The 20,735-nt window shown below is 34.9% G+C and overlaps 1 protein-coding gene across 1 annotated transcript in view; it reads left to right on the forward strand.

The window, feature by feature from the left end:
* Window positions 1-20,735, forward strand: part of TTC29 (tetratricopeptide repeat domain 29) — a 152,259-nt gene that overhangs the window by 46,524 nt on the left and 85,000 nt on the right. Inside the window, exons 5-8 of the mRNA XM_026087532.1 lie at window positions 2,402-2,587; window positions 4,887-4,889; window positions 10,788-10,827; window positions 11,964-11,965. Of these exons, the coding sequence (XP_025943317.1) occupies window positions 2,402-2,587; window positions 4,887-4,889; window positions 10,788-10,827; window positions 11,964-11,965 (231 nt within the window). The remainder of the gene's footprint in view (window positions 1-2,401; window positions 2,588-4,886; window positions 4,890-10,787; window positions 10,828-11,963; window positions 11,966-20,735) is intronic.

A 20,735-nucleotide genomic window follows, 5' to 3' on the forward strand; every position in this document is an offset into this window, starting at 1 on the left:
GTGATACATTATTTAAAATACTAGAAATCTAAGTGTATATAACACAGACTGGTTCCAAATGACAATTTTACATATTTTAATGGAAGTAAATTAAGGAATCATTAAAAGTGTAGAAAAGATGAGGTGCCATTTCATAGGGGAAAAACTGTAGAGAAAGTAAATAGGAAAGCAAAATAGTAAATAAAAAAGCAAAAGTTAGATAACAAAGAAGTACTGTTTAACAAGGAGAGGAATGAGTTTATAAATCAAAAGACAAAAACAGTGAGTGTTCAAGAATGGGAAAAAAGATATTTCAGCTTGGAAAAATCAGATGACCTCGTCCAAAATGGCCAAGATCCGATCAAAACTGAAGGAGAAGTAAGAATGCTAGATAAATGTGTTGAAGACTGCAAAAATGATGAAGAGGTAATGGGATTCTTTCAGAAGTCAGAATAAAGTTCTTACTGTGTTGTGCAGTGTGCTGAAGTGCTTTATCAAGACGTTCGGCAGTTAAAAAAACTTAGTCATGACAACAGACTGCATAAGAAATTTAGATTGCTTCCTATTAGAACATGCCTAATTTTTAATTTTGAGACAAAACATACAAGAAATGAGGTTGAGGAAACACTCTCCGATTTGGTTTAAACTAAAATAAAGAGCTACGAAGAGATGTAAACAAAGTACTGTTTTGAGTAATTAATGCTGTTTTTTCCAAACAACACAGGTGACTCACATAGGAGGTAGAATTTTCAATCAAGAAATTATTTCCGTTTGAAAGTTGGCTTTTCCCCAACAGTTCCTCTGATAAAGAAGCCAAAGGAGTTTAACTCCATCCTTTGATCAAAATGTTTGACATAGCATCATAGTTTCAAAACAGTTAGAAAAGATCTGGACTTTGAATTAAATCTTGCCTGTATTGAAATCAGTTTTTTTTCTATCCCCATTGATTTCTGTGGGGCACTCTACACCCAGGGGTAAGTGTTTTTCTCTTTCTTTTCCCCTTCTTTCTTTGTTGAGCAAAGCTTACAAATTGCAGAACTCCCAAAAGTAAAGCAGGTCTGTTCACACATCTAGCTTAACCAAACATTCTTCTACCTGCTGCAAGATTTGTGGATCTTAACTCCTTTCTTACCAACTGCATTAAAATTCTTTTAAGAACATGCTCTTTGGATTACATTAATTTAACAGCCACAAACACAGTAAATGAGCAACCAAAATTACAATGGAATTTAACTAATTGTTCACATTCAAATCGACATAAACAGAGTTTTGGAAAGCAAATTCATTTAGCTTTGCCAGCAGTAAATTCAGCTGTGAATCATATCGATATATGTTATACTTTATTATCTCTTAGATTCTTCACCATCTTGTAGGAAACAGATGCTTCAAATTCCCCTTAGGGAGAAGCAGTTTGATAAAAATTGTCAAGTATCTTTAAGTTTTAGGTCTCTACTCCAGATCAGTACAGCTTTGGAATAATCTCCTGAGATTTCTTTTCTTTTTTTATGTACTCTTCTGAGAAAAGTATCTCTAATTCCATAGAAGCTCTCATTCTGTAATTTTAAATTGTGAATAATGCATTTTGTAGTGCTACTTACTTATATTTGGGACCTGCAGCATTTTTTTTTTAATTTTAGAGATAGTCTGTGAAAATATACTCTGTGGGACTGCTAATTTCTGTGCAAAGTAAATCATGGCTGTTCACTAAGATGGCTAGTAAAATGATAAAAAGTGGGAACTAAATGTGTTCTTCCGATCATAAAGGAGATTTGGGACTTTGAGTCTGCTCTGCTTTCCACATCTGTTCTGAGAGCAGTACCTTGATGGACTCTTTACATCTTCACGATGTAAAATTTCAGTTTGTCCTTAATTTGTAACAGTGATAAGGTAATAAAAATAAAACAGTGCATGAAAACTCCAAGCCTTTCTTATTAGTCTTACTTTAAATGTTTAAAATGGTAGGAAAATAACAGAGTGGGTTTTTTGGTTATCCCCATCATCACAGTTGCTACCATAGACCTGTTCTGAAAGCTGTTCACGCCCTTCAAGGTCTCAGTGGCTCAGGTGCACCCTTCTCCAGTAGTGACTGTATGCTCTTTTTGCTCACACTAGCTTCTCTCTTCTGATAGGTCAGTTTCTTACCCAGGTTTTCCATGTTTTATTGAAATATATATTTTTTTTATACAGAAATTATAGTAATTTACTTACGTTTTACTAGAGTAAGTTTTCAATTATGCTTTAATTTAGAAGATTATCTTTTCCCCTTATCTTATTTCTTCGATTGAATATTTAGGAGAATTTGGCAGTATTTGACTTGTGCATATATAAATAGCCCTTGATTTTTCATTATATGGTTATTGCTGTATAAAATTTTGAGAGCTGATGATAATCTAATGTTTTGACTATATTTTTTGTTTTAAAGGGCACTATGAAGAAGTGTACAATAACCAGCTTAACTTGGCCTACTGCTTCAATGACTCTGAGGGCAAATGGTTAAGGAATTACTTTTATGAACAATGCTTTAACACTGCTCAACTAATAAAAATTGATGGTGGGAAAAAAGAGGCACAAGCACATGCAAATATGGGCCTCATCAATGAGGAACAAGGTAAGTCACTGAGATCAAAATGCTACATTATATCAGCATTCAGACAGTCATACTTGGTATTTTGTGTTTTATAACAGGGCTCAGTACTTCAATGTAAAATTAATTTACAGCAATATCTTAAAAGAAGTTTTAAAGTTGTCATAATTTTAATTTTTAGAGCAGCAAATAGAGATGAAGACGGAGAAGACTGTAAGTATTCATAGACATTTTTCCCCTGTTGGCATTCCATCCGTAGCTTGAAAGTATTTGGTCACATGGAAACAAAACATAAGTACAAAGGAAGCATTTTTTTTAGCACAGAGTTTCTTTGGGTTGGACCTTATTTCCTTTAGCTATTTACTTGTTATTCAACAAGAGACTGATAATGCTGCCTCAGGCCACAGATGTTTGAATAGGATGACATCCATAGTTAGACAAACTGGGTTGATTTAAAAGAGGTGTGAACACATAATGCAGTTTATTCCTGCCTCAGCAATAGAAAATTTACACTTGGCTAAAACAGCCTATATTTTTGCATTCTTTTTGAAACCTGCTTTCTATTTCTCTTACCTGAGAAGCACAGCTTGTTTGTTGGTGCGTGAGTGCCATGGTGTTTGCTTCGTACCTTACCTCAAGCTCAATTTCTTCATTCATGTGTCTGTATCCTCAACCTGTGAGCCTATGAAACTGAAAAAAGATATTAATAGAAGCAACTGTTGACCTCGTTTCCGTATTTAAAAATATATGTACCCTACATGGCAGAAGGGTTTGTATGTGTATATCAGGCTGTGTATGAAAAAGATTCTCCTATGTTTGTATAAAATTCTATTGTTTTGTGTGAAGGAAACCAATGAGTGAGCTTCAAGTAACTGGGTAAGACCTATCTCCCTGTTCTGATTCCTACATGTATTGAATTCCTTATCATTTCTTCAAATATTTGTGATTTTTAGGATCTTTTTCTTTTTTTCTTTAAGTTTTGCTTTATGGATTGAAAACATTCCAACTTTGAGCTCAGCTAGTCTACTGTGGTTCATTTCTCAGATAGAATAACTTTTCTTAGAAGAAAGAGGATTCATAGAAATTGAAACATTTTGTGGAAATAGTATAATTCTGATAATTGTTTTGAATTATGAAGTTATCCCTCAACATGCTTTCCTTTCTTTCCAGCTTGTTATCGTTTGAACCCCTAATAAGCAATCTTTCCATTCCTAACAAGCAATCTTTCCATTCCATAATCCAAATCCTTAGTGAAAATACTATATAATATACTGGACCTAGGACAGGCACCTTTGGAACCTCACTAAGTGTGTTTTCTCTTATCTGACAGTGAACTGTTGATAACCAATGTGTATGTAGGACTTCCTGCAGGTGCCAATTTGCGCTCGCCTAACAATAGTTACAGGTGGACTGTGCTTCCCTAATGTTCTACAAGAACGTTTTATGACAATGAGAAAAACTTTACTAACTTTCAGTATGTGCCCTTTCTGTCTCCCTTTTTTTTTGCCAGACCTCTTTCTGTATAATAGATAAATCTAAATAAAAAATAATAGATAATAATAGATAATCTAAATAAAAAATTGACTTGATGAAATTTTCTCTTGACATATTGGTGTTGGTTGTAACATGTTTTCATGTTTCCTCCAGATGCTTAGGAGTAGTCTGTTTGATTATTTATTCCAATATTATTCCAGGAATTGAAGTTAAGCTAAATCCAGTTTCCCAGTAGATGAGATGGTACTTGCTTAAAAATCCTGACCAAGTCATTTTCATTTTTGAGTGAAAATGCTTAATTAGGTTATCTGTGTGATCCTCAATAGAATAAAATGGTTTAAGTTGCTGGGTATTTCAACCTTTTCACCTGGTCCTTCAGATACTAAAAAATAAAGTTGTTACAGGAAGGTGCGTTAAAGTATTTCTATTTATAGCTTCAAAGGCTCGTACTGAGTGTGACTCACTAGTCACTACCTACTGGTAGTGGGTAGTCATCTACCCACTGCCTAAAACCTTTTTAACATTTCCTTCTTTTTATGATGTGTTAAGCAAAAGTTGTTGAATACTTTCATTTTTCTACTATAAAATATTTGAAATTTCCAGAAGAGAAACTTCTTGTTAACATTGGTAAGGAGAAAGAAAACAAGGTGCCTTTTCACTGCGCAGGGTAAAGCTCCATTAAATCTGTAGGGTTTGTCTTTTGCAAATATTTTATTTCCATAGAGAGAGGTGAAAAAACAAAGAAACTGAGAAAGTAAGCCTAAGATTTGCTTTGAGGGACCACTGAGAAAAAGACAGTGGATGTATTCCATTTACTTTTTACTTTCAGAGGGTAAAAAATTAAATCACAAACTGTGATAGCAGAAAAAGAGTAAAAGCAATGAGGTTGAGTTGGGATGGTATAAAATTACGTGTGGATTAATGGTATTATAAGTAAAATTATGAACACGCTTTTTAATGTTAGAAAGAGCAGATAGATATGGCTTGTAAATTCTCACATTTTTTGTTCAATTACTTTATAATGGTGTAATCTGATTGTGAACTTAGTGAGTCAGATGACTGCTTCCATATGCATGATATAGCCATATGTACAGGAATATATATGTAGAGAGAGAAGTGTATGTGTATATGAATATATACAAACATATTTAGGTATGTATATGTCTGCCTATATAAATATATAGGGATGTGTATTTGTGTGTGTACATACATGAATGATGCCTGATATTTACATGATACTTTTATCTGATTTAAATCATCATAGCTATGTTAATTCTGTTGATTAATACTGCAGTCAAAATATTTATTTTAATGGGAGTGAGAAGTAATAGTGAAAGGACCAAGACAAGAATAGATGTTACTCTTACGAAAGTTCACGTGCATCCTTTTGGATGTAAATACATTATACCAGCTCTTTTTATATCTCTCACTCAACAGTTTGGGTTTTTTATTACTTTTTAATGGAAGCTGACTATATATGCTTAGGAGTGATTGCTTAGGAGTGTAAAGTTAAACACATATTTGTTGTAAAGATTGTTATTTGCCTTAGAAGCAAATTGATAATTTGCTGGGTAATTTTTGTGTAATCAAATTTAAAGTTCTTTGACTTTCAGCCTGGTCCCTGTCCTAGGGGCTGGAAATAGATCTAATGTTTATTAATTTTTAAAGCTAAATATTTGAAGTATTGACAGTGTAGACTTCAGTCATGGTATTTGGATGCAGATGATTAGTGGCTGTCAGTACATAATGGCTGTCAGTACATAAGGGAAAGTAAACAATAATAATAGGGTAGCCTACTACAGACACAAGTGGAACATTGTGCTTGTAGCAAACATGATTTCAGTGGCAGTTTTTTGCAGAATGAGATTTTTACCTCTTCTTTAAGAAACTCTGTTTATAAAATAAAATCTCTGCTTATGAGTTACCCAGATGAGATGATTACGTAAATGAGAATGAGGATTACAGCAGAGTGTTAGATTATGACACTAGTCAGTGAGCTGTACTCACTGCATCGTTTGACTTCCCTCAGGGAGCTGATCTGGAATGGTTTTATTCATTTGGTAACTAGTTATTTCCTTATGTAACTATTAAACATGATGTCACTTTATTGTCACATTGAAAAAGCAATGTCATATTTTTCTGCCTTTTCTCACATTAAGTCCAGTATTATTTATCATCCAAGTAAGCACAGGCTTTGTGGCAGAATCTCAGTTAAGGCAAATTCTTTTCACACAGTGTTTTTATTCCTGTGCTTTGGATGGGTTTTTAGAAGTAATAAAATGATAATCAGAATCATTATTGTAAATGCATATATTTTTCTGTATATCAGAGAATAAGAAGATTTTTTAATGGTCTGAGGACCAACTGTGATAGTTCTACTATATTAGTGTAAATTCTGCTGAAGTTAATTAGGAACTTCAGATTTACACCATTTTATCTTACAGAAGAAACAGCTTAAGTGCATTTATAAATGTGATGGCTAGTGCTAGTTTATATAGGTTCTTATACTGCCAGTGCTCCTCATTATAGTATTTGAGTGCTTTCTGTTGTGTATTAAATGGTTAACATCTACTATGCATGAAATGATGTAGATCTTAAACATATGCATCCCAAAGTTTCAGATAATTTACATGAGTAACAAAAGCAGCCCAGGGGAAATGAGGAATTTGTACTTGTAATAGGTATTTCCTTCCAGTAGGTTATAATAAAATCAGATAGAATATAGGTCTATATTATTCAAAAACATAAAGAATAAAAATAGACATCTGAAAGTGTACTTATTCTAAAAGCAGCCATCAAGGCCACTGCAAGTAATAAGGGGCAGAGTAGGTGATATGTGCGCACACGCGCACGCACACACACACACACGTACACACTTGTACACCCCTATATATGTATGTGCATGGCAGCAGTTCCAAAACCAAAAAGAATCACAGAAACCAGTATTTCAAATGCCAGAATTTCAATCTTAATGTCAAACAACTCTGCCTTTATGAGAAGCTTCAAGGTAGCCAGTTAACTTATGCGTTGTTATTTTTTTACTACAGATGCATGACTTCCTTTAAGGCACACCCTTGCAAAAAGATAGCTTAGTGGTACATGGTCTGTGGGACAGTGGAGCAGGAAGAGTGACATCCAGAACTCTGGAGGAAGCCATGAAAGGCCTCATCACTACCTTCTTATGTAAATATCCACGCTCTCCCCCAAATGATGCAAGGATCTCCGCACTTACTTTGCAGAGGTTAGCAGCAAAGATGAGCATTCCCTTTCCTGTGTTAGTAAATTAAACACTGCCTGGAGATGTCTGTGGGCACTGGAGCACAGATCAGTGCCCCAGGGGTGTTAAAATAGTCCCTTACATGCTTTTAGCTCATGCCGGTTTATATTTTCCTCCCCTCCCCTGCAGTTGTTTGTGGCACAGTTTAGCGGTTAGCGTGTTGCAGGGACTATTCCTAATAGGCAGTTTGCATGCAGCCACACTGTTTTGAAGGATAAGAGCATTTACTAGGTAGATACACCTTCCATACCAGTTGGTTGCAGTGCTTGGAAACATTTCTGGATGCATTTAAATAACTAGTTCAGAGGAAGCATGGATAACAGTGCAGTCCAATGAATAAAACCTCCCCAACATATGCCAAATGTAAATCAGTACTGTACCAGAAATTGCATATCCCCTGATAGGAGAGCTCTGAGATGTGTGAAAATTATGCCATTAATCTCAGTGTGATGGTGACTTGGAATAAGTCTTTAGATTTATATTCTGCTAGCACATAAAGATCAACAAAAGTAGAGGCAATACTTTTTCTGAAATGCTTACAGACTAAAAAGACTAAAGGCAGAAAGAACTAGAAAGAGAAGAAGGCAGCATGCCATGCAAATAACAATGTTAGATATCTCAGTGTTGATTACTATAATATCCAGCAAATCCATAAATTTGTCTTTCCTTATCTGTTTTTAGATTGCAAAGCTTAAAGAATTCCTGATCAAGGTCTTAATCACTTCTAAAGTTAGTTTAGCTATTTCAAAAAATCTGCCATATTCTGTAAATTAATTGAGAAGTTTTTTAGGTGTTCAGTTTTGATCCAATTCTGCTTTCATTATAAGGAATTTTAAACACTGGTTGTTTTTCAGTAGGAGCAATGTAATGCCAGAGCTGAATGTTTCTGAACTTCCTCTGTACTCCCTCCCACCCCCAAAGAAAAACTAATAAATTGGACTTAATTTATGAGAAAGATATGGTTGTTTTATCTGTCATCATGAATAAAATATGGTTCATTTTATATATTAGAAGTTGATGTAGACTCTTTTGGTTGGAAGAGCTACTGAACACAGGAGCTTCTAAGTTAAATTAATTTATTGTGAAAAAAAATCACATGGTCCAGATAGACTTTGGCAATCCAGATTAAGACCAAGGAGCAGGAGTTCTATGTATCATTTTACCCTCCTGTTCAAATTAATTTAAAGGTTTTAATCAAAGCTTTATAGAAGTGATGGGAAGATTCCTATTGACTTTAGTGGGCAGTCAATTCAAGCTCTTGAAGTTCAAGTGTTAATTACTTTTGATCTATTTGAGAAGCCAACAACTTAAAGCCTGTTCCTAGCATAATCTTTTTGCTTTGGAACATAAAAATCTAAACTGATTGTTTTCTTGTTCCTAGTGGGTCCCATTTAATCCATTGCTAAGAAATCATTGTTTTTATATTTTGAATTGTTTATGGCTAGCATTTTTCAACTAAAAATTCTAATCATATTTATGTTGTATAAATAATTGACAGAAACTCAGCATACGTTCGTGAGTATCTATGCAGAGGAAATATGCACATGTTTAAACAGGATTTCCCCAATTGGTTTGCCTTCAGGTAGAAATAATTGATATTCAGATCTTAAAAATTATAAAAAGCATGTTAATATCACAAAGTGAAGTACTAAAAAGGTTTAAAATTGCTAGGAGATTCCTAAGTATATCCAGAATAAAATTCACTCATAGGATGGATGGCCCACATGAAGCTTCTACAGTTACAAAGCTTTATCTTGTTATCTGTGTTGCAAGTCTGCCAAGCCTACTTAAACAGCAAATCCTCATTGTGTTGTACAACGTAGAAATAAAAAGTGTTGCTTTACAATCTGATTGCAAAATTAGAAACAGCTGGTAAATACAATAAACCAGTGGGACAACACTTGTGAGCAGTGATGAATTTCTTCCTTACTACATCTGGAATACAGAACTGGTATTGATAACAATATTGTTGTATTTTATAAACCATCCAACCTGCATATTTAATGTTGTTCTATTTCCACCATAAGGTGCATAGCAAGTATCTAGAGGTCTCCATACTGTTGTATTCGCTAGTGCAGGTTTGACAGTGGGGAAAGAAATGTAAAATGTATCTCCTTCCTCAGAACTCTATTTTTAGAAACAAAATCCAAAACAGCAACTCAGATAACAACGTGACAGCTATCAAGGCCTTTTTGGTTTCATCTGCCCTTGCTTCTGTGTTAGAGCTTCTTTTTGTAAACAACTTCTTTTGTTTCAGAATAATATCCAGATAAGTTTGTGACTGGTGAAAAAAATTAATCTCGTACTTTCCTTTTTCATGCTTTCTTCATTTTTATAATGGGAATTTTCATACTGTGGAGTTCTTATGACTTGCTCAAGTTTGATTGAAATTCGCTCCAAATCTAGTTGGGGACAGACTTGTTTCCTTTGGAGACTAACCTAAAAATGTCTTTTATAGTGCTCATTAGTTGGAGAAAACATGTAGTACGTTTCATCTGAGTCTTTTATTTTTCTCTGTAATATAGCCAGGATCCAGTAGTAACAGAATACCATTGTTTTAGCATGAAATTCCCCTCTACCCTTCCCAGGTTGCATATCCCAGATTACTAATTTTTAAGGTTTATTCCTGGTTGTGATTATTTATTCCAAACTATTCTTACACTTTTTCAGAAAAAAAGTGTAAGAGTAGTTCAAACCTCAAAGCTAATCCATGGGTCTCCAGATACTAAAGCTTTGGCTACATAGCCCTATTACTGAATTGTATCTTTAAGTACATGTAGAGAGGCATGTGCTTAGAAAGTCTCCACACCAGTGAACTTTAGAGACAGAAAGAAGCCTTTCCTTAATGGGAAATGGAGTATTGTATATCTGGTTTGACCATTTAAAACACTTCCAGTCATTGATTTTCATTGTATAGACTGAAGCTAGCTCTTTTTTGTTATTCTGCATTTGCAGTATTTCGTAAAGCAGTTGTACTGTTTTTCTAGTTGCTTAAGAATTGAATACATGCACTAGCTAGAAAAAGCTTGATTGGAGAGCACAATTTAAAAGGTTTAAAAAGCAGTTTTATAGGAGATAAGTCTTCAGGTGTGATGCTTTTCTCTGTCAATCAGTGGCTAGACAGAAACAACCATAAATCCAGATAGATAGATTCTTGGGGAGGACAGATTTAAAAGTTTTATTAAATAATTGAGCTCATCCACATGCAGAATATCATTCACAGATAAATGACATCTCATTATTGCAGTGGTGTTACTGGTATTGAACTGGCAGTTACTGTGTTGAACTGATATTAGAGAAATTAGGTGTGTTTTCAGTTCAAATTAATATACTCTTAACAAAGTCTGAAAGAAGCTTCTGAATATGCACCAGGAAGGCAAAAAGAGCCTGTTGAATTTATCAAAAAGTTCATATAATTCTTTTTTGTTCTTGTTTTTTTTTWAAAAAAAAAAGTGCTGGTAGACACTGTAGATGTTTTGAACAAGAAAACTCAGTGAGAATTCTGCAGAGTTTTAGCTCTCACTTCGGAAAATAAGTACTGTGAGGATGGAAAACTTCTTTCATGCTTCTCTTTCAGTTGCTTTAAATCATGTTTTATTATTAAACACAAGAAAGTAATAATATCCTTTACACTAGGAAAAAGTAAGCAGGTTTGCCAAAAGCCTCCTTAATCCTTCCACCATTACTACTGCTTCCTTAACCTGAGGAAGATTCAAATGGAGAATCTCTCAGTTTTAATATAACATCTAGGGACAAGTCTGTATCCTTGCTTTGTAATGAAAAGCTCTTCAAAATATTCACAGCAGTACAATAGTATTAATTCTAGTCTTTGTAATTTACATTTTCCATGAAAGTTTTATGACCTATACAGAAGACATCTTTATTTAGTTTCTGTTCTTATGTCTTTGGTGATTGTAAAGTTCGTTTTCAAATAGTTCCTAAAATGACTGAAAGGTATTGCTGTTGTTTACATTGAACTCTGAAAGGCAATACATCAGAAATATTTTAGAAAAACTTTTTTTTTTAGCATTCAAGTGATTTGTTTATATATAAACTTCTATAAGAATTATATTTTGACAATTTTTTTATATCAAATATTGCTGTTTGCTTTATATGCATGTTCTTAAGACTATAGTATTTAATGAAGAGATCTTTTTAAAGTATTGATAGCTATGAGTAAATTATACCATGTTTGATCTGTGTTAAAGATTCAAAGTCCAAGGTCTTTGAATAGAACTTAGAATAAAAATGTAATTAGGTTACATCCCTGAAGTCTGATATATCTTTAAACAAGACTGCAAATGAAACTTTATTAAAACTTCAAATGAATTATTTCTTTGCTTTTTTAAATTCTTTTTCCCTCTCTTCTCTTTCATGTCTATTACTGACATTGCTGCTTGTATTTTACCTGTCTTTTTCAGGGTATTTTAATTATTTACTGCTTAATGAGTAGGACTGAGATGAAGCTTCATTCAAAGCTGCCCACTCACTAACAGATTTTTTTGCTTCAAAGCTTCACGAGGTCTTGGACTACTGCAGCTGAACTTGCAGTTGTCATCATATTAGCTAAACTTTCCTGGAGGTGGTGTTTTTCCTCTTAGTGTTTGACAGAGGAGGCACTGCTTCGAGAGGTGCCTTCTCAGTGGGTCTGAGGGTTGATGAGAGTAAAGCTATTGTCGGTGGGATTATATTTATCTGAGCCATTATCAGCAGTGTTTAGAAGTCGTATGTAAAGCAAACACCATGAAATGAAACTATTAATAAAAATGTATCTTACTTTTCTGAGAATCATAGGATAATTCGGGTTAGAAGGGACCTCAGGAGGTCATTAGTCCAATCTCCTGCTCAAAGCATCCTTTTGAAGTAGGTTATCTGCACAACAGAACAGTACCAGTGCTGGGGCATTGCATCGGATACTAAGTTTATTCTTGAAAGCTGTGGAAAGTAAGGGACTGGGAGTGGAGGTAGAATCTGAATAAAATGTAATCACCACAAAAAAATGTATGTAACGTGAGACAAGAATTTGATATGAATTAGCAAAAAATGAAATTTACAGTGAAACTAATCTGCTTCAGTGACACTTTCCTTATTTGAAAGATAATGATCATATATTCTTTGAAATTAAATAATAATGTAACTTGTTTTCATGTAGTTATATCAAGCTAAAAAAAACCCTTAAAAATAGAACTGCAAAGCATGTGCCATACTTCATTGTTCATCACTTCATTTTCACCTCCTTCCCTTCTCTGCATTTGTAGATCTGCCTATAAACGCTGAAAAATTGTAAAATCTTAAGAGTGAGCATCCCACTGAGTGCAGACCTGTTCTTATTCAGAGGCTGGAGCCTTAGATTGTAAGCTTACTGAATATATTTAGCATTTTAGCTAGCCTCTGTTCATAGGGAACACCTTGTTGATGCTTTACAAATATGAAAGAAGAAGGCTTAAATGTTATCAGAAAGCAAGAATTCTGTTCTCTTTAAAATGAGTATGTTATCATTCAGCTGGTGTTCAATGCTGCATTTGTAATGGTCTCCTCTGGATTGAATTTAATGTTTATCAAATAGTGTTTGTTTATATATAATCAAACAAGTCAGATATAAGGCATCTGACAAATGTTACTTTCATAAAATATGTTAACTTCCAAGAGATAAAGGAATTCTAATTGTAAACCAAAATTTTCCATCTGAATTCCTTTCAGTATGGATGTGGAACAGGAGAGTTAGTGGAATTTCCATATGTGACCTATTCAGTTTTGTTTTTTTTTTCCTGGAGTTGGCTGCAGATCTTAAAAGGATACATTTTTTTATTCCAGTTTGCACATAGGTGAAATGTTGCTAAACTAGTTTGTGCAATTTTCATGTGTTAAAGTTTTCAAAGATTCTAGATTGCACCTAACCTTTTACAAAAATGCCTGAAATATGAACATTATTTCCACAATTAAGTCTAATGCAAAAGGGAAAAATCAGTGATATACTGTAGTTTCATTGGCCATTATATATGTGACTGTAGTACACATAAGTGGAAACATATTTTATATGGAGGGCTAAAGCAATTCCTTAAAGATAGTAATTACTATCTAACTTTACTAACTTTAGTCATATTTCTAACTTTAAGAATTGTTCAAGGGTCACATTCGGTATGAAATCACTCTTTGATATATTATTGTCTTTCAGGTATTTCAGGCTGTCAGTCTTGTCCCCCTCTGTGTCAAGTATATGCAGGCTCTGTGTGGATATAGTATTGAGGGAATCATGTCGTTGACACCAGTTTTTCATTGCAGAGTTTCTTTGAGTAGTGGCAATAGGTCTAGGCAGTAGCTGTTTGTCTCAAAGTAAATCTGGTAAGGGTTTCCTGGAGAGCCAGAAGCAACTTGAAAAGGCCCGGAACTAACCCAGATTTTTGATGGCTCAGTGGCTGGTGTATTAACTGCAAAGAAAGTAAGAAGAGGGTATTTGTTCCTGCCTCCCCCACAACAGTGCCTGTTCTTCCTGTGCTCCTTGTTCTTTACTCTTTCTTGTGAGAACAATAATTTTTTCATAGCAGTTCCTCTTCTGGTAATGTGCCCTTCAGTTAATTATTGCTGGTCCACAGTAAATTATCCCCAAAGCAGTTGTCATCTCAGCTGCTTATGAGAGACCCTTTTTTCTTTGCAATTCTATAGTACTGGTAGCAGTGGGGAAAGAAATTATAGAGCAGACAGGGAACCAGAGAAATTAGTAAGTGTTACTATAGCTCCAGGTTGCTGTAGTTCTTACTACCTGCCTCTGAAGCTTGGTGTGTAATCAGAGCCCAACTGAGTGGCTTTACTTATGACTCAGGAATACACAAAGGCCTTCCTGGGTGAGGTGGTAGCATGTGAAATATGCAACGTTTAACAGGTTCTCCTTCCTGTTCAGCTGTCGTCTTTTAAGCGACCCCTGATCATTCGAAAAAGCTGTTCAGCTGGCCAGAAAGGGGAAAGTGCAGTAACTCCTTAGGGTGACATTAAGAGACAAGCAGTTGCCCATGTGGCTGTCACGCTGAAGCAAGAGATTATCTCTTGATCATGCATGTAGTAGGGGAGATGGCTCAGGGCAAATAATCATGTATTTCTCTCAGAACATGTAGTAGCATTTCTAGTTCCCGAGATACATTATTGTTTTGTTTGCCACTAGGTTTCTTTCGTAGCTGGATTCCAGTTTATCTGTATTCCTGTATGTAAAGATGCAACTTTAGGGCATATGTGTAATCTGTTCAAAACGGAATAGTATTTGTGTGCTCAGATTCAGACAGTAGAGAAAGGTAAGTCTTCCCAGAATCCTGGAAGTCACAGTGTCGCTATGGCTCATCAGACACCTTTTATTTTAGCTGTGATACTCTTTATGGGAATGCAGTTTGTCCTTTCTGGTCCAGGCTGTGTGCCCATATTCACATTGGCCATGTATTAGCCATTCTGGCCCATTTTGCCTTTTAGAACAATATAGACCTGTGGTCAACCCAAGAAGTTCAGAGTCACCCACCTTTCCATCAAAGATTGTGTGCAACCTCCTTTATTTATTTATGGTACAGTTACTTACTTGCAAAATAAAATTGCAGCCTTATTTCCACAAATTATCCCTGCTTGTGAGGTGTCTCTTAAAGAACCCTCTAAGCAACATCTTTTAGAGCATTTTTTATAACATATGTTGATGTGATATATCATAATGTATTGTGACCAATCCTACTATGAATCCTGTAATATGCACTGCCCTCTAGGTGAGTATTTTGAGTATGTGAGCTTTGAGGCAAGTAATTTAGGTCCTCAGAGAATTAGATTATATATGATGATAGTTCTCATTGGACTCCTATATATATATATTTTTTTTTGGACAACAGACGCTTGCTTAACTAATATCGGCAGAAATTAAATATCATTTTTTAGACTGCAAAACCAAAGATTAGCCCAGTAGTTCCTGAACCAGCCATGAAAGCATAAAATATCATCATCCTTGCAAGCCAGTGATCTGCTTCCTGCTACTACACCTACTTGTTTTCTTTGCATACCAGTCTCCATACACCAAGGCCGTATCTCAGGTTGTGTGATGCTCAACTTTCCTTTTATCTCTTTCCTTCCAAGCCTCCAGCTTTCTACTTCTCAGGCAAGCTTTCAGTTGACCTTGAGCTTCTCAGACTCTAGGGAGAGATCTGATGGTGTATTGTCAGATTGGGGAAGCCATCAGAATATCCCCTGGTGGGCTGGCATGTTCATTACAATATCATTATGAACTGCCCGTGTCATTTTACTAAAACTCCCTGTGGAATCTTTCTAAAAAATAATGTTATCAGCCTCTGTCTAGTAAATAAAAATAACTTTTTATTCTTATTCTTAAAAATGTTCACCTTAATTATTATCTGTTAATCAGTTATGTTTTAGGGGAACCTCATAGAGTTATGAAAAGGCAAAATTTCATCTTAAATCTTTTTCACGTTTTTCATCTTGCTCTTGCAGATAGCTGTATTGACTTGGATTCTTGCATCCAAAGTCAATCCCAATGACTTCTGTACAATTCATTTTACCTCAGGAGTCCAGGGTGGCACAACTGTTTACTGAAGGAGAGCCTTGTTTTATAATTTTTGTGAGCTTTTTATTCAACCTCCCAACATATCTCTGTGAAGGACTTTAAAAAAACCTCTGTAAATAGTGGCTGACATTGAAAACTGTGACAGATTAACTATTTCAGCATGAATAGTGCTACCATAATTATCATCGCTGGATGCAGGAAACTGAAAATAATACAAATAGTTCAAGTAGTTAAAGTGAAATGTAAGTCTGTATCTGTTAAAATGGTAATAGCATTTTTTAGCATTTTTCTTTTTTTTTTTTTGCTACCATTAACTATTGTTTCAAGCAGATTTTATGTATGCATTGTACAATGAGTAAGTTACTACAAAAGATGTCATCGTTCGAGATTAAAATATACTATAACATACTTAAAGCTTTATTGTTCCTTTAGGTTGTTGTTCTAAGCTAAAATGGAATATTTTCCAAAGTCCTCAACAAATGTTTACAATTTAGAACTAAATGTGCTTTCTACTTTTACTAGTGCTGCTAAAGAAATGTGCCTAACAGACCTATAACTTTTTTTTTTCGTGCAGTTATTTCTGTGGTGTTATTTTTGTTGGTAAATGTACGAGCTGATAGAAAAGGAAATCATTGGGTGCCCTCAATATTGCTGAGGCATGGAGCTAGAACAGGTCGGGCACTGCATTTTGCAGATTGTGACATTTTAAATTACCTGTACACTACTGGAAGCAATCTGTGGACCTAATTAACATCCCACCTAATTAATGTCAGGGCTGTATATAGAGAACTCTTGACAGATTTGCACTGCATTTATTTATTAAGTACCACATTATTCAAATTTGCTATCTTTAATTTCTATATTGATAACTTCAGATTTGTGTGCTGTTTGCTTAAGTGGGAGTAACTCTTCCTTTTTTTTTTTTTTTTTTTTTTTGTTAACGACACACCAACCACCGAGGTGACTGGACTTCAGACGTCCGTCCTTCAAGTAATCAATGCACTGCTGAATGAGTTCATTTTAATGCACTCAATCATGCCTCTAATGTTTGTAGCTTACGGGCGCAAGCATCAGTAATGCAGGAATGTTATATGGCTTTAGTTTGGGCCATTTCATAAAATATTCATGGAATCAAAAATGTGCATCAAAATAGCGGCTGGGAGAATTACATTTATGTGCCTGCTTTTATGGCAGCTTCACATTTAAACCCATTTGTGTTAATATCTAGTCAATCTTTCTACTTTAAAAAAAAAAAAGGCAAATAGTAGTCACCATATATGCCCTCTTTGGTTGAAATTTGTCCAAGATATCTATTATGATACAACAAATGTATACTTTTGGAGTATGTTTTAGGAAGGAGAATTATAAAGGAAGTTCTAGATAATATGAAAACATTTCTCTTCGTATTTACAAAATTACATTGAGTTCTTTTGCTTGAACGAATAGACCTAGTTTTTGTGACTTTTAAGCAACACTAATTCAGTTCAGTGAAAACTGTAGCACAAATCTTTGTACATATATATGTAGTGGCTATGAAAATAAGAATAATTTCTAAAATTTGATATTGTTAGTGGCCAAGTAATATCTTTATATTCACATAATTGTTTAAAACTGATCTTTTACTCTAAAAAGTATATTGTAACACCCATTTCCCTCCCATATTTGGGATTAAACAATTGTGGATAGGGTTTCTTTTGTTATACCCTGAGTTCCATTAAACTATAACATTTTAGTAGTGGTACTATATGTGTTGTTAGAATTACATTTCTGTTTTTTGATTCCTTATATAAAAGGGGAAGAGTTATCAGAGATTCTCAAACTCCTAGTTCAGGATATATTAGGCTAATTTCTGAATAATGTTAGGGAGAAGAAATATACAATTGTTGTTGTTAATATGACTAACTGAATATAGCTATATTCCTTGTATAGCATTTTGCAAATAGATTTTGCAAATAGATTTCCTAGAAACACCTTCTGGATTTCCTCTTGGAATTCTTGAAGCAGTATAAAAGATAACCTCCTACAAACTATTCTAAGTGATTCTCCTACTCAATGTTCTTCTTTTCATTTTCCTTTTTTTTTCTTCTGTTCCTTCAGTTGATGATAAAAACTGTTTAAAACACTACCTTGTCACTGTTTAAATGATACAAAAATATTCTTACTCTGAGATGTTCTGTAATTGGCTTACACTTTCTCTCAGTGCTTTTCAAGGTAGCACCACCTATTTCTATGTGTGCCTAAGTTACAATAGCTCAGTATTTAAAAATTAAAATGCACTGGCCAAAGCAATTCCAGCTGAGCCAACTCATCGCAATGAATAAACTCTCCATCCCCCTGAAGACATTATTTTCCCATAAGCATTTGAGCTTCACATAAACATTATGGGTTAAGGAAATAGGCTGATACGTCAGTTGCCAATGAGGATGAGGGATTTCAGATTATTTTGGTGGAGGAATGAATTCCAAAATCTAAAATGTTTTACCTTTCATGAATTTGAGAAGTCTGCTGATTGAAAATTGTTAGTATAACTTGAAAGAGTCTTCAGTAAGCAAATTTGCAGTCATCTAAGGGCTTACAGGTCAGGAATTCCATCTTTCCCTTGTTTAGGAAACTAAGAGCTATTTTTAAATTCACTTTTTTTTTTCTTTTTTTTTTGCACAGCATCTTCTCTTTTGCTTTTCTGTGATCAGACTGTCAGATTATTATTTTTTACTTCACAATCTTTATTTCTTGGTAGTGCAATGGAGTCAAACCTGTTTTAATTTAGTTTCATTTGAATACTACCAAAAAGAATACACTGCTTTTGTATTTTGAAGCTTGATGCAGATGGATTGTTCTCTAAAGAGGTTTCACAGAGATCTGGCAAAAAGGATGTCAGGTCAAGGCTCTTATGGTTAGGTCAACTCTTAAGAACTATGGAGTACATGGAATATATGAGTCCAATTTCCAGCCTGACAGAAACTTTCTCAAGGGGATACTGCCAGTGAGGGAGCATGGGTAAGAATTATCATATCTGATAGTTCCAACAATCTAAACAGTAGTTCTGAGGGATGCACATATTCTTTACAGCAATGTTCTGTCCCTTTAAGAGATTATATTTCTAAGCCATAGGGAAAAAATAGATACTATATTTGGTTTCAGATTACTTATCCAGGTGATACCATTCATTTGCTGCTTTCTGTTTTTACTCGAAGTTTTTGAGTTACTCATGAATCAAAGTATACATCCACCTCTCTTATTCCAAAGAGTCCATTGCACATCTAGCCAAGCTAGATCACACAGATGTGTGGCAATATCCTTTCAAAAAGGCAATCAGTTGGTTCATAGACTTTGAGGAGAATTCCAAGAAGGAAGCTGTCTGGGTTTATGAGTATCCAAGTGGATAAAATGCTGGCTGTTAGTGTTAAGCTTCAACTCTGCTTTACATCCTTTGTCACAAAGCCAACGCTAGCTTCCTCACTGATATCTAAAATTTGTTTAGCAACTTGCATAACTGGAATTCTGTTGGCTTGTGAGTCAGTAAGCAGTTAATGGAGAGACAGAACCCCAAATGCTATTTGGAAGCCTCTTTAGACTGGAAAAGAGTTTTGGTTCGCGTTTAGCAAGTCTGCTTCTCTGTCTTATTTCCTGTTACATGAACTCTCAGTGGATCCTTAAACTGCTTGTACTGGTTGTGATAGTTTCACTTCACATTTCTGTCAACCTAGCATCTCTTGTTCAACCCTCCTAGGTCAAGAACATGGTATTTTGGAAAGAACATATACATACTGTCCTGTCTATTTACAGGGTCTGGTAGCTATTGTGACAATAAGATTTTTTTCCAACCCTTCGGGCCATCTCTACAATACCTTCCCCTAACTAGAGTGGAACTGAATAGTGCCTGCTGGCGGGATGTCTACCCTTTTACCTGACTTCAGTTTTTGCCGTTTCATTGCACTGTCTGAGATCTTCACATGAATCATAGGATGCAGAGGCCTAAAATGATTTGTCTGTAACACTGACTTAATTTAAATTAGTTGCTTCTTTGAAAGAGAATTTTCTTGGGCTTGTCAATTTTAATTCAGCTCCTCTTAATCATTACAGAAGCATAATATGAAAGTAAGTTTAATTCTAATAAAGCTAAGGGTTATGCTTTATACTACAAAGTTGAAAATATGGTTATAAAAGGAAAATACGTACAAAAGACTAATCTAAATTAAGCTTAATAACAGGGATCTGTCACAGCTATTCCACTGTCTGAGGTTGTCTGGAGGCCTGGGGAACTAGCTTCATGTTCTTTCAGGATGCCTAAAGTGGGTCCTTCTGTGAGCTTCTCTCCCTTCCTTTCCTACAAATGGAAAACAACAACTTTTCTCCTTTCTCCATCCTTTGTTTTTACTTCTTTCCTGGTTCTTTTTCTAATATGAATACAGCACTGTAAAACCAGTCTGCAAAACAGTAGTCATCTCTTTTAAATCATGTTTCAGAACGGACAATTGGCAGCATATCTTAACAAACTTGGTGTATGGTTTGTTTCAGCTTTTAATAGAAATAGAAACTGATATATTGATGATCCATATGACAGACTCCTCTGGCACCTAGACGCAAAGTGATGGAGGAAGTGTCACCTCATGGTTCTCCCTTACTGTGTATAACATGGTGTCTGGAACAGTGTGTGTGTTTGTTTGTTTGTTTTAATGTAAATGGTCTTAGCTTACCTGCTTCCCAGCAGTTATCCTGTACCCATTATGTATAAGGAAAACCTTTTCTGTTCTTTCAAATGGGCTTTGAATTTCCACTATCCAGATGGACAGCCTGGCAGTCACTTAGACTGAATGTATACAGGGAGATAAATTTAGCTGTGGGGGAGAGGAGAAAGG

Source organism: Apteryx rowi, unplaced genomic scaffold (genome assembly GCF_003343035.1).
Source record: "Apteryx rowi isolate R43461 unplaced genomic scaffold, aptRow1 scaffold_72, whole genome shotgun sequence".
NCBI classification, from domain to species: Eukaryota; Metazoa; Chordata; class Aves; order Apterygiformes; family Apterygidae; genus Apteryx; species Apteryx rowi.